The following is a 15,715-nucleotide window of genomic DNA, read 5'->3' on the forward strand; positions in this document are numbered from 1 at the left end:
TACAGCCTCAAGTGGGGAGTCTCCCATCATTCTTATACCATGCGAGGATTACAGTTGGACGTCACCCAGCTTTCCCAGACTTGTAAACGGCCTGGCTAGGAGAGGATGTACCCCGTCTTCTAATTATGGTAGCCAAAAGCTCAGTCCCGGTCATCACGGACCCATAATATCGGATAGCACACGGACACTGTGGCCCCATATGCACGACCGTGGGTGTCACAAGGATTTTACTGAAAATTTGCAGTGGATTTTACCGGTTACATCGAAGGGTCAACACCCAGGACCCTCACAGATCAGCTGGTCACTTAATACCACTTAATACAAAGCACAGCACCATACAACGTATAGTGGCTGCTCTTGGTATTGCAGCCTAGCTCCATTCACTTGAATGGGGCTAAGCTGCCGATGTACCATGTGACTACTAAAAGTGATGTCATCGACACAAATAAGAGACTGTAGCACTCCGGAGCACGCTGCAGCCTCTTTAACAGTGTGACTGGCGCGGGTTCCAAGGGGTCAAGGCCCGTTCTTGCACCATAAGCCCCAAGGTGTCATGGCTTCTGGTGTGATTTCCAATGGAAATCTATCGCCTGTCCCGACCTGACGCAGGACTGTCCGAACGTTTTATGAAAAGTCTGCAGCCTCTTCGTAAGTCTCCCTTTTCCTGAGCCAGTTGGGTCGTTTATCGAGACCGGTCTTAATAAATTTAACCCATTGATGTCCTAAGGAGAAGTCATCAATAGGTAAATCTTGGACAACGTCTTTAAGGGACAATGGCCACTCAACTTTCCTAGAAACAGATATCGCAATCCGATAGCTGAGACGTCTTCCATTCACTGAGGTTTGTGCGAATTCAGGAAAAAAAAAAAAAGGATCCTATAAACAGCAATGGAGATCCCTGTGATATAAACGAATGGCTTTACTGCCCCCTACTGGCACCAAATTCACAAGTTTTGCACGGACATACAGAAACTCTTCATTGGAGATCCCTCCTACCCTGTGCCCATGAGCGTGATGGATCCGGCCTAGCACCCCCCTACCCTGTAGAGCGCCCCTCGGCACATGACATAGATAAAGGATGGAGTCACCACAAGTGTCAGGATGGCTCCGCGCCATGTGACGGCAGGAACGAAAAATCTGTGCATCGTTTACAGAGTAATCTGTGCTTTCGTTTACGGAAACCGCCGCTGCACTATCGCCGGTAGAGGCGTTCAGCATGACGATTATATCATACGATTCTAACATTAGTCACCGCCAGGAGAGACGATCCCAAATAGGGGGATTTCTAAAACCTGGAGGGTCCACGCTGATCAAGGGCGCAGCTCCAAGTGTGGATTATCTGGCAGACATAACAATCTGCTGCGTGGCGGTCTACCCTGCCGACGCTGCGAGAGGGGGCCCGAAATGATAGACGAGGGGTCTTCCAGCCTGGACATACATTAAAGCCCACATATTTGGCACGCTGAGCATGCCACCCACCTGGACTATACATCACCGCCTCCTATACGCTATGTTATGACTTACACAACGCTGGCGGAGGACTGCGACTAAATTTATAGATGTGGGACAGCGGCATTCCACAAAACCTCTTGAATTTCCAGGAATTTTGGGAAAGCTTGGAATCACAGAGCGTCATCAGAACACTGAGGTGACTCCTGAGCGAAGGATATAGCTATAATATGCAGTATATACACGGGACAGACCAAATGTTTGGACACATCTTCTCATTCAAAGAGTTTTCTGTATTTTCATGACTGTGACAATTGTAGATTCACACTGAAGGCATCAAAACTATGAAGTAACACGTGGAATTATATACTGAACAAAAAAGTGTGACAACTGAAAATCTGTCTTATATTCTCGGTTCTTCACAGTAGCCACCTTTTGCTTTGATTCCTGTTTTGCACACTCTTGACATTCTCTTGATGAGCTTCATGAGGTAGTCACCGGTAATGGTTCTCACTTCACAGGTGTGCCCTGTCAGGTTTAATAAGTGGGATTTCTTGCCTTATAAATGGGGTTGGGACCATCCGTTGTGTTGTGCAGAAGTCAGGTGGATACACAGCGAATAGTCCTACTGAATAGACTGTTAGAAATTGTATTATGGCAAGAAAAAAGCAGCTAAGTAAAGAAAAACAAGTGGCCATCATTACTTTAAGAAATGAAGGTCAGTCAGTCCGAAAAATTGGGAAAACTTTGAAAGTGTCCTCAAGTGCAGTTGCAAAAACCATCAAGTGCTACAAAGAAACTGGTTCACATGAGGAGCGCCCCAGGAAAGGAAGACCAAGAGTCACCTCTGCTGCAGAGGATAAGGACCGCCCCAGGAAAGGAAGACCAAGAGTCACCTCTGCTGCGGAGGATAAATTCATCCGAGTCACCAGCCTCAGAAATCGCAGGTTACCAGCAGCTCAGATTAGAGAGCAGGTCAATGCCACACAGAGGTCTAGCAGCAGACACATCTCTACAACAACTGGTAAGAGGAGACTTTGTGCAGCCGCCGGCCTTCATGGTAAAATAGCTGCTAGAAAACCACTGCTAAGGACAGGCAACAACAGAAGAGAACACAAGGAATGGACATTAGACCAGGGGAAATCTGTGCTTTGGTCTGATGAGTCCAAATTTGAGATCTTTGGTTCCAACCACCGTGTCTTTGTGCGACGCAGAAAAGGAGAACGACTGGACTCTACATGCCTGGTTCCCACCGTGAAGAATGGAGGGGGAGGTGTGATGGTGTGTGTGTGTGTGTGGGGGGGGGGGGGGGCAAGCTGGGGACACTGTTGGGGATTTATACTGAACCAGCATGGCTACCACAGCATCTTGCAGCGGCATGCTATTCCATCCGGTTTGCGTTTAGTTGGACCATCATTTATTTTTCAACAGGACAATAGCCTCACATACGAGCCTTAGCACTATACAGATGTATGGGTCAGTGTGCTAGTGATGATAAACATAGCTAGAATACTGACAAAGCGCATGGTCATGTGCAAGGAGCTTAAGGGTTCAGGGTGCCTGCATGCAGGTCATCAGTATGTGATCTGTAAGGGTCTGACACCCAGCCCCTGCACAGATCAGCTGTTCTGGCAGCTGCTATTATACGGCTGGTATATGATATGTAGCACATATAGATCACTGGGACTGCTGCAATGCATTGGACGGTGCTGCTCCTATTACTACCCATCTGATAGTAGCTTCCAGGACCCACAGGCTGCTAGAACAGATGATCTGTGCGGGATTTGGGTGTCAGATCCTGCAGATCACTCACTGAGGGGGTCCGACCTCCTCACCACAGTCATAGTTTGGTCATTTTGGAAGGAGTCGGCATCATCTGCTTAAACTTACATCATCATCTCCGTCATCTTCGTCATCATCATCCTCATCACTGTCTCTGTAGCCTGGTGGCAGTGGGGGGCCGATCATTTCATCATCCTGAGAACTGCTGCCGGGTGCTGGGGGGCCAATCAACTCATCCTCAGAGCTATCATCGGAGTCACTGCCGCAAAACAGACAAGGGAGGGCACAATAAAGGGAATGTCTGGAGATTATTCAATTTTATCAGCTGCTTTTACATTTGTTTCTCTGTTTTATAGTATGTGTGACTGCACCTGACCCTATAGGATAAGTGTCTGTGTATAGTATGTGTGACTGCACCTGACCCTATAGGATAAGTGTCTGTGCATAGTATGTGTGACTGCACCTGACCCTATAGGATAAGTATCTGAGCATAGTATGTGTGACTGCACCTGACCCTATAGGATAAGTGTCTGGGCATAGTATGTGTGACTGCACCTGACCCTATAGGATAGATGATAAGTGGCTGTGCATAGTATGTGTGACTGCTCCTGACCCTATAGGATAAGTGTCTGTGTATAGTATGTGTGACTGCACCTGACCCTATAGGATAAGTGTCCGGGCATAGTATGTGTGACTGCACCTGACCCTATAGTATAAGTATCTGAGCATAGTATGTGTGACTGCACCTGACCCTATAGGATAAGTGTCTGTGTATAGTATGTGTGACTGCACCTGACCCTATAGGATAAGTGTCCGGGCATAGTATGTGTGACTGCACCTGACCCTATAGTATAAGTATCTGAGCATAGTATGTGTGACTGCACCTGACCCTATAGGATAAGTGTCTGTGTATAGTATGTGTAACTGCACCTGACCCTATAGGATAAGTGTCTGTGTATAGTATGTGTGACTGCACCTGACCCTATAGGATAAGTGTCTGTGCATAGTATGTGTGACTGCATCTGACCCTATAGGATAAGTGTCTGGGCATAGTATGTGTGACTGCACCTGACCCTATAGGATAAGTGTCTGTGCATAGTAAGTGTGACTGCTCCTGACCCTATAGGATAAGTGTCTGGGCATAGTATGTGTGACGGTACCTGACCCTATAGGATAAGTGTCTGTGCATAGTATGTGTGACTGCACCTGACCCTATAGGATAAGTGTCTGTGCATAGTATGTGTGACTGCACCTGACCCTATAGTATAAGTATCTGAGCATAGTATGTGTGACTGCACCTGACCCTATAGGATAAGTGTCTGGGCATAGTATGTGTGACGGTACCTGACCCTATAGGATAGACGATAAGTGTCTGTGTATAGTATGTGTGACTGCACCTGACCCTATAGGATAAGTGTCTGTGCATAGTATGTGTGACTGCACCTGACCCTATAGGATAAGTGTCTGGGCATAGTATGTGTGACTGCACCTGACCCTATAGGATAAGTGTCTGTGTATAGTATGTGTGACTGCACCTGACCCTATAGGATAAGTGTCTGTGTATAGTATGTGTGACTGCACCTGACCCTATAGGATAAGTGTCTGGGCATAGTATGTGTGACTGCACCTGACCCTATAGGATAAGTGTCTGTGCATAGTATGTGTGACTGCACCTGACCCTATAGGATAAGTGTCTGTGTATAGTATGTGTGACTGCACCTGACCCTATAGGATAAGTGTCTGTGCATAGTAAGTGTGACTGCTCCTGACCCTATAGGATAAGTGTCTGTGTATAGTATGTGTAACTGCACCTGACCCTATAGGATAAGTGTCTGTGCATAGTAAGTGTGACTGCTCCTGACCCTATAGGATAAGTGTCTGTGCATAGTAAGTGTGACTGCACCTGACCCTATAGGATAAGTGTCTGTGTATAGTATGTGTGACTGCACCTGACCCTATAGGATAAGTGTCCGGGCATAGTATGTGTGACTGCACCTGACCCTATAGTATAAGTATCTGAGCATAGTATGTGTGACTGCACCTGACCCTATAGGATAAGTGTCTGGGCATAGTATGTGTGACGGTACCTGACCCTATAGGATAAGTGTCTGTGGATAGTATGTGTGACTGCACCTGACCCTATAGGATAAGTGTCTGTGCATAGTAAGTGTGACTGCTCCTGACCCTATAGGATAAGTGTCTGGGCATAGTATGTGTGACGGTACCTGACCCTATAGGATAAGTGTCTGTGCATAGTATGTGTGACTGCACCTGACCCTATAGGATAAGTGTCTGGGCATAGTATGTGTGACTGCACCTGACCCTATAGGATAAGTGTCTGTGCATAGTAAGTGTGACTGCTCCTGACCCTATAGGATAAGTGTCTGGGCATAGTATGTGTGACGGTACCTGACCCTATAGGATAAGTGTCTGTGCATAGTAAGTGTGACTGCTCCTGACCCTATAGGATAAGTGTCTGGGCATAGTATGTGTGACTGCACCTGACCCTATAGGATAAGTGTCTGTGCATAGTATGTGTGACTGCACCTGACCCTATAGGATAAGTGTCTGTGTATAGTATGTGTGACTGCACCTGACCCTATAGGATAAGTGTCTGGGCATAGTATGTGTGACTGCTCCTGACCCTATAGGATAAGTGTCTGTGGATAGTATGTGTGACTGCACCTGACCCTATAGTATAAGTATCTGAGCATAGTATGTGTGACTGCACCTGACCCTATAGGATAAGTGTCTGGGCATAGTATGTGTGACGGTACCTGACCCTATAGGATAGACGATAAGTGTCTGTGCATAGTATGTGTAACTGCACCTGACCCTATAGGATAAGTGTCTGTGCATAGTATGTGTGACTGCACCTGACCCTATAGGATAAGTGTCTGTGTATAGTATGTGTGACTGCACCTGACCCTATAGGATAAGTGTCTGTGTATAGTATGTGTGACTGCACCTGACCCTATAGGATAAGTGTCTGTGCATAGTAAGTGTGACTGCTCCTGACCCTATAGGATAAGTGTCTGTGTATAGTATGTGTGACTGCACCTGACCCTATAGTATAAGTATCTGAGCATAGTATGTGTGACTGCACCTGACCCTATAGGATAAGTGTCTGTGTATAGTATGTGTGACTGCACCTGACCCTATAGGATAAGTGTCTGTGCATAGTATGTGTGACTGCACCTGACCCTATAGGATAAGTGTCTGTGTATAGTATGTGTGACTGCACCTGACCCTATAGGATAAGTGTCTGTGCATAGTAAGTGTGACTGCTCCTGACCCTATAGGATAAGTGTCTTTGTATAGTATGTGTAACTGCACCTGACCCTATAGGATAAGTGTCTGTGCATAGTAAGTGTGACTGCTCCTGACCCTATAGGATAAGTGTCTGTGCATAGTATGTGTGACTGCACCTGACCCTATAGGATAAGTGTCTGTGCATAGTATGTGTGACTGCACCTGACCCTATAGGATAAGTGTCTGTGTATAGTATGTGTGACTGCACCTGACCCTATAGGATAAGTGTCTGTGCATAGTAAGTGTGACTGCTCCTGACCCTATAGGATAAGTGTCTGTGCATAGTATGTGTGACTGCACCTGACCCTATAGGATAAGTGTCTGTGTATAGTATGTGTGACTGCACCTGACCCTATAGGATAAGTGTCTGTGCATAGTATGTGTGACTGCACCTGACCCTATAGGATAAGTGTCTGTGCATAGTATGTGTGACGGTACCTGACCCTATAGGATAAGTGTCTGTGTATAGTATGTGTGACTGCACCTGACCCTATAGGATAAGTGTCTGTGCATAGTATGTGTGACTGCACCTGACCCTATAGGATAAGTGTCTGTGTATAGTATGTGTGACTGCACCTGACCCTATAGGATAAGTGTCTGTGCATAGTATGTGTGACTGCACCTGACCCTATAGGATAAGTGTCTGTGTATAGTATGTGTGACTGCACCTGACCCTATAGGATAATGCATCTAAACATAATGTGTGCCATAAATGACAGCCATCTAAAGGAGCCCTGAAAGGGGTTGTGCACTACAAGGTCCCCCTGTCTCCTCCTTGTGCATGGAGCTACATATCACTGACTGCAGTCCCGGCAGCCATATTGAAGTGCCGGTGACACAAGTGAACTAGAGCTCTATGCACATGGAGGAGACATCTGGAACTTTCAGTCCTCAATCCTCCTGATCACTGGGGGGGGGGGGCCCACAATCTGACACGTTATCCCCTATCCACAGGATAAATATCCTTAATGGAACAACCCCTTTAAGGTTCTATCCAGGACTTTAAGACCCTCTTCTATGTCTGACATTGCACCTCAGCCATCAAATTGCAGCAGCTGAAGTGCAGCCCATGGCCAGATGTGGCGCTGTTTCTGCTCCTAGATATCCTATTACAAGAAAACCTCAGCTTTTCCAGATTCTGTTTCTTTTGTAAAGTAGAATCACCAAACAAGCCTATAGTGATATTATGGAAGATGGGGGTGATGGTGCCGGACAGGAGTAGTACCTGGCGCTGGACTCTCTTTTCTGGCTCTGCTTCCTCAGCCCAGACCCAGACGCCACGGACAGCGGACTTGGTTTTACTTTATTTTCTTCCTCTTCTTTCTCTCGTGCTTCTATATGGGTGAAAAAAAAATGTATAAAGGAGTGAAAGCAGGGGAACATAGGAATTGTAAGCCCCACTTCCCACCCACTTTGGCCCCGTCCATTTCCAGTGATTCCCCTTTGTGCCCCCACACAGTACAGTGTCCCTTTAGCGGCTCTGACACGGTATCATGCCCCCTTGTGGTCACACACATAAGGCCTCATGTGCCAAGGGTACAGTCCGTGTGCTTGCCATGTTTTTCACAGCTAGCACACTGACCCATTCGTTTATATGGCCCTATACACATGACCATACACATCCGGTGTATGGAGTAGTGAGCAGAACCCAGGACAGGTCCTATTTCTGTTTTGCGAACCGTGCTCACTGGTCGACCAAACAGTCTTTTGCTAGCCACCTAGTCCCCCATAGTATAAGGTCTCCATTAATTCATCCCCACTTCTAATGCCCCTACAGTATAAATGTCCCCTCCAGATAGATTCATGTTTCCCAATAGGCCCATTGTATAATGTCTCTGTTAAGAAGACCCCACAGTATAATGCCCCCCTTAATATAGACCCCACTGTATATTGTGCCCCCCCAATAGACCCACACAGTATAAGGTGCCCCCACTATACTATACAATGCATCAAACAATAAAGTAAATAAATAAAATTCATACTCCTTTCCCCATTTCCACTCCGGTCTCTGTTGCCAGAATCTCGGGAACAGCAAGTGTGGTGTACTGACATTACTAGGAGCGGAGACAGGGGCTGAATCATGCTGCAGAGAAGAAATGGGTCCTACCAGGGTAGCGGCTACCACAGGGCCCGGGACATTAGGGGCCTGGCGACAGCTACCGCTGCGGTTTTTTTTCTTAATAGGCCATTACAGGCCCTATTTACTTACCAATCCTGGCAGTGGCCGGGATCAGTGATGCCACGAGCCCCACAAACACTATTGTTATACACGGGAGGTCTTTTCAGACCCCTGAGTATAATGATCGGAGGATCAGGGGAGGTAAGGGAACATAAAAACCAGTGTTACCTCTCCAGGCAGGCTACAGGCCTACTTGTGTGACGTCCCTGCGTCCCGGGTCATGTGACGTCCCAGACGTCATTGAAGATGGCCGACACCACCAAGGACTGCAGCGGAGCAGGGGATAGGTAGGTACCAGTGGTTTTTATGTTGGTATCTCCTCCTGAGTCTCCGATTATTATAATCTAGAGTCTGAAAAGACCCCCAGAGTATAATAATTGTTCATGGGTGTCCACAGTGGGGCATAATACTGTGTGCAGGGGCCACTATGGGGTATAATACTATGTGCAGGGGCCACAATACTGTGTGCAGGGGCCACTATGGGGGATAATACTGTGTGCAGGGGCCACTATGGGGGATAATACTGTGTGCAGGGGCCACTAATGGACATAATACTGTGTGCAGGGGCCACTATGGGGCATAATACTGTGTGCAGGGGCCACTATGGGGCATAATACTGTGTGTAGGGGCCACTATGGGGGATAATACTGTGTGCAGGGGCCACTAATGGACATAATACTGTGTGCAGGGGCCACTATGGGGCATAATACTGTGTGCAGGGGCCACTATGGGGGATAATACTGTGTGCAGGGGCCACTATTGGGCATAATACTGTGTGCAGGGGCCACTATTGGGCATAATACTGTGTGCAGGGGCCACTATGGGACATAATACTGTGTGCAGGGGCCACTATGGGGGATAATACTGTGTGCAGGGGCCACTATGGGACATAATACTGTGTGCAGGGGCCACTATGGGGGATAATACTGTGTGCAGGGGCCACTATGGGGCATAATACTGTGTGTAGGGGCCACTATGGGGGATAATACTGTGTGCAGGGGCCATTATGGGGATAATACTGTGTGCAGGGGCCACTATGGGGCATAATACTGTGTGCAGGGGTCACTATGGGACATAATACTGTGTGCAGGGGCCACTATGGGACATAATACTGTGTGCAGGGGCCACTATGGGGTATAATACTGTGTGCAGGGGCCACTATGGGGTATAATACTGTGTGCAGGGGCCACTATGGGGCATAATACTGTGTGCAGGGGCCACTATGGGGGATAATACTGTGTGCAGGGGCCACTATGGGGCATAATACTGTGTGCAGGGGCCACTATGGGGCATAATACTGTGTGCAGGGGCCACTATGGGACATAATACTGTGTGCAGGGGCCACTATGGGGCATAATACTGTGTGCAGGGGCCACTATGGGACATAATACTGTGTGCAGGGGCCACTATGGGACATAATACTGTGTGCAGGGGCCACTATGGGGCATAATACTGTGTGCAGGGGCCACTATGGGACATAATACTGTGTGCAGGGGCCACTATGGGACATAATACTGTGTGCAGGGGCCACTATGGGACATAATACTGTGTGCAGGGGCCATTATGGGGATAATACTGTGTGCAGGGGCCACTATGGGACATAATACTGTGTGCAGGGGCCACTATGGGGGATAATACTGTGTGCAGGGGCCATTATGGGGATAATACTGTGTGCAGGGGCCACTATGGGACATAATACTGTGTGCAGGGGCCACTATGGGGGATAATACTATGTGCAGGGGCCACAATACTGTGTGCAGGGGCCACTATGGGGGATAATACTGTGTGCAGGGGCCACTATGGGGGATAATACTGTGTGCAGGGGCCACTAATGGACATAATACTGTGTGCAGGGGCCACTATGGGGCATAATACTGTGTGCAGGGGCCACTATGGGGCATAATACTGTGTGTAGGGGCCACTATGGGGGATAATACTGTGTGCAGGGGCCACTAATGGACATAATACTGTGTGCAGGGGCCACTATGGGGCATAATACTGTGTGCAGGGGCCACTATGGGGGATAATACTGTGTGCAGGGGCCACTATTGGGCATAATACTGTGTGCAGGGGCCACTATGGGACATAATACTGTGTGCAGGGGCCACTATGGGGGATAATACTGTGTGCAGGGGCCACTATGGGACATAATACTGTGTGCAGGGGCCACTATGGGGGATAATACTGTGTGCAGGGGCCACTATGGGGCATAATACTGTGTGTAGGGGCCACTATGGGGGATAATACTGTGTGCAGGGGCCATTATGGGGATAATACTGTGTGCAGGGGCCACTATGGGGCATAATACTGTGTGCAGGGGTCACTATGGGACATAATACTGTGTGCAGGGGCCACTATGGGACATAATACTGTGTGCAGGGGCCACTATGGGGTATAATACTGTGTGCAGGGGCCACTATGGGGCATAATACTGTGTGCAGGGGCCACTATGGGGGATAATACTGTGTGCAGGGGCCACTATGGGGCATAATACTGTGTGCAGGGGCCACTATGGGGCATAATACTGTGTGCAGGGGCCACTATGGGACATAATACTGTGTGCAGGGGCCACTATGGGGCATAATACTGTGTGCAGGGGCCACTATGGGACATAATACTGTGTGCAGGGGCCACTATGGGACATAATACTGTGTGCAGGGGCCACTATGGGGCATAATACTGTGTGCAGGGGCCACTATGGGACATAATACTGTGTGCAGGGGCCACTATGGGACATAATACTGTGTGCAGGGGCCATTATGGGGATAATACTGTGTGCAGGGGCCACTATGGGACATAATACTGTGTGCAGGGGCCACTATGGGGGATAATACTGTGTGCAGGGGCCATTATGGGGATAATACTGTGTGCAGGGGCCACTATGGGACATAATACTGTGTGCAGGGGCCACTATGGGGGATAATACTGTGTGCAGGGGCCACTATGGGGGATAATACTGTGTGCAGGGGCCACTATGGGGGATAATACTGTGTGCAGGGGCCACTATGGGACATAATACTGTGTGCAGGGGCCACTATGGGGCATAATACTGTGTGCAGGGGCCACTATGGGACATAATACTGTGTGCAGGGGCCACTATGGGACATAATACTGTGTGCAGGGGCCACTATGGGGCATAATACTGTGTGCAGGGGCCACTATGGGGGATAATACTGTGTGCAGGGGCCACTATGGGGCATAATACTGTGTGCAGGGGCCACTATGGGACATAATACTGTGTGCAGGGGCCACTATGGGGGATAATACTGTGTGCAGGGGCCACTATGGGGTATAATACTGTGTGCAGGGGCCACTATGGGGCATAATACTGTGTGCAGGGGCCACTATGGGGTATAATACTGTGTGCAGGGGCCACTATGGAGCATATTAGAGTATACAGGAATGAGGGGGGGGGGGGGGCGGTTAGGGTCTTCGGCGTCGGTTATGGGGGGGGGGGGGGGGGGGTCATGTCAAAAGTTCATTCCTAGTTATGCCACTGCTTACTACCCTACCTTCTCTAGCCCTCCAGCAGCACACTTACATCTCTCCATGCCCTGTAATGATAATGAGATGACTCTGCACATCTGTCCTAGTCTAAACAGCAAAGCTGACAAGTGAGGTGCAGAAAACAGGAGGTGTCCAGTTACTGCGACAACCCTTGTGGCCAGTGTGAGAACTGCAATATTTGAAGAATCAACTTACCAAATGTCTTTTTGCTTCTCTCTACGGCTGTTCTACGAGTTTGCTCAAACATGGCTTCCAGGTCAAAGGTTCGCGCTTTCTTGCCTGTTTTAAGGTAAGTAAAAGGTTAGATGAAAGGAAAATAATAGGGTTGCACCGCCCGGGACACCCTGAACCCCACAGATCAGCTGGTTAAAGTGGCCGAACACTCATGACCATCATGACCTCTACAATGACATCATCTGCAGGTATATGGCCAAATATTCACACACGGTAACTCACCGAATCCGGAGAATCCCATTGTTGCGGCCACGTTGGAGTCGTCAGAATTGTCCATTTTGAAACTGGGATAAAAGAACAAGAAAAAAAAAACATGAAAAACAGGGAACATAAATAAATAATCCTGATCAGTCAGCCATACACCTGTGAGCGGACAGCACTCCCCACCGATATTCCACCATATACCCCCATATACATGCATGCTCGGCCACACATTCCTGCTCCTTCAGTTTGTCTGCATTGGGTCGAATGAAATCCAGTAAGTCCACAGAGCCATGAGTGAGAGCAGACTGACCACATACGCCAATCCAAACTATTACCCCCTGACTCCGCAATCTGGACAAAAAAAAAGTGGTCAACCTGGGAGCGAGGCTTATGGATCGCTGTAGAACTGGTAGGCTCGGTGTGTCATGGTGGACAAGGGTGTAGTAAACTGATGGGATGTGGCAAGAGGAGTGCGGCAGAGTACAAAACTGCAAAAATACCATCATACAGGACTAGAACAATACAATACTGCCGCGCAGGACTAAGGACACACAGTACTATAATAGTACCACCACGCAGGCCTAGAATACCGCCATACATTACTATAATAGTACCAATACACAGTCCTAGAACAATACCGCCATACATTACTATAATAGTACCACCACGCAGGCCTAGAATACCGCCATACGTTACTATAATAGTACCACCATACAGTGCTAGAATACAGCCACACATTACTATAATAGTACCACCACGCAGTCCTAGAATACTGCCATACATTACTATAATAGTACCACCACACAGTCCTAGAATACTGCCATACATTACTATAATAGTACCACCATACAGTCCTAGAATACCGCTATACGTTACTATAATAGTACCACCATACAGTCCTAGAATACCGCTATACGTTACTATAATAGTACCACCATACAGTCCTAGAATACCGCTATACGTTACTATAATAGTACCACCATACAGTCCTAGAATACCGCTATACGTTACTATAATAGTACCACCATACAGTCCTAGAATACCGCTATACGTTACTATAATAGTACCACCATACAGTCCTAGAATACTGCCATACATTACAATAATAGTACCACTACACAGTCCTAGAACAATACCGCCACACATTACTATAATAGTACCACCATACAGTCCTAGAATACTGCCATACGTTACTATAATAGTACCACCATACAGTGCTAGAATACCGCTATACGTTACTATAATAGTACCACCACGCAGTCCTAGAATACCGCCATACATTACTATAATAGTACCACTACACAGTCCTAGAACAATACCGCCATACATTACTATAATAGTACCACCATACAGTGCTAGAATACTGCCATACATTACTATAATAGTACCACCACGCAGTCCTAGAATACCGCCATACATTACTATAATAGTACCACTACACAGTCCTAGAACAATACCGCCATACATTACTATAATAGTACCACCACACAGTCCTAGAATACTGCCATACATTACTATAATAGTACCACCATACAGTCCTAGAATACCGCCATACGTTACTATAATAGTACCACCACGCAGTCCTAGAATACTGCCATACATTACTATAATAGTACCACCATACAGTCCTAGAATACCGCTATACGTTACTATAATAGTACCACCACACAGTCCTAGAATACTGCCATACGTTACTATAATAGTACCACCATACAGTCCTAGAATACCGCCATACGTTACTATAATAGTACCACCATACAGTGCTAGAATACCGCCATACGTTACTATAATAGTACCACCATACAGTGCTAGAATACCGCCACACATTACTATAATAGTACCACCACACAGTCGTAGAATACTGCCATACATTACTATAATAGTACCACCATACAGTCCTAGAATACCGCTATATGTTACTATAATAGTACCACTACGCAGTCCTAGAATACCGCTATACGTTACTATAATAGTACCACTACGCAGTCCTAGAATACCGCCACACATTACTATAATAGTACCACCACACAGTCGTAGAATACTGCCATACGTTACTATAATAGTACCACCATACAGTCCTAGAATACCGCTATACGTTACTATAATAGTACCACCACACAGTCCTAGAATACTGCCATACGTTACTATAATAGTACCACCACACAGTCCTAGAATACTGCCATACATTACTATAATAGTACCACCATACAGTCCTAGAATACTGCCATACATTACTATAATAGTACCACCATACAGTCCTAGAATACTGCCATACATTACTATAATAGTACCACCATACAGTCCTAGAATACTGCCATACGTTACTATAATAGTACCACCATACAGTCCTAGAATACTGCCATACATTACTATAATAGTACCACCATACAGTCCTAGAATACTGCCATACGTTACTATAATAGTACCACCACGCAGTCCTAGAATAATACCGCCAAACAGTGAGAACAAACTCTATGCCCACTACAGCGAGCACTCCCACGACCCCTCCATCTACCACCGGACTCTCAGACATGACGGACAGACACAAAGAAAGTGCTGACAACTTATACAGACCCGTCACAAGCAGTGACAACCACAAGACAAAGCCCCGCCCCCAGCGAATGAAAACTCCTGAGGCATGATGGGAGAGAAATTTACCCTAAAATACAAAGTGTTTATTAACCCCTAACGTGATAACATCTTCACCAACACAATGACAAAGGCTCCCTGTGCCAACCATGCCAATGCTAGCTGTGCCCGGAGCTGCCCTCTAAATACCCCCTGACATCACTACTGCCCCTGCTGCCTGTACCTTGTGTTGTTCTATCCCTCTCTTGCATTCAACTCGCTCCAGTTTCAAGTCCCCGCCCTCCAGAGTGTTCCTGACTGGGCTACAGGAAGCGACGAGGGACAAACTTATGCCATAGTTGAAGTTTCTTCCTATTTATGAAATGTGGTGAATAATTTACAGCCCAAAAACAGAAAACTGCAGTAAATCTCCCAAATGGAGCTAAATCTTTCGCAATTAGAGCTAAACAGGCGGCGCAA

The 15,715-nt window shown here is 47.1% G+C and overlaps 1 protein-coding gene across 1 annotated transcript in view; it reads right to left on the bottom strand.

The window, feature by feature from the left end:
• Positions 1-15,514, bottom strand: part of WDR70 (WD repeat domain 70) — a 140,173-nt gene extending 124,659 nt beyond the window's left edge. The window contains exons 1-5 of the mRNA XM_075267604.1: positions 15,480-15,514; positions 12,686-12,747; positions 12,425-12,508; positions 7,769-7,877; positions 3,340-3,490 (exon numbers count right to left, since the gene is read on the bottom strand). Of these exons, the coding sequence (XP_075123705.1) occupies positions 3,340-3,490; positions 7,769-7,877; positions 12,425-12,508; positions 12,686-12,740 (399 nt within the window). The 5' untranslated portion in view covers positions 12,741-12,747; positions 15,480-15,514. The remainder of the gene's footprint in view (positions 1-3,339; positions 3,491-7,768; positions 7,878-12,424; positions 12,509-12,685; positions 12,748-15,479) is intronic.
• Positions 15,515-15,715: the final 201 nt, after the last annotated feature.

The sequence above is a fragment of the Leptodactylus fuscus genome, chromosome 1 (assembly GCF_031893055.1).
Source record: "Leptodactylus fuscus isolate aLepFus1 chromosome 1, aLepFus1.hap2, whole genome shotgun sequence".
Classification (NCBI taxonomy): Eukaryota; Metazoa; Chordata; class Amphibia; order Anura; family Leptodactylidae; genus Leptodactylus; species Leptodactylus fuscus.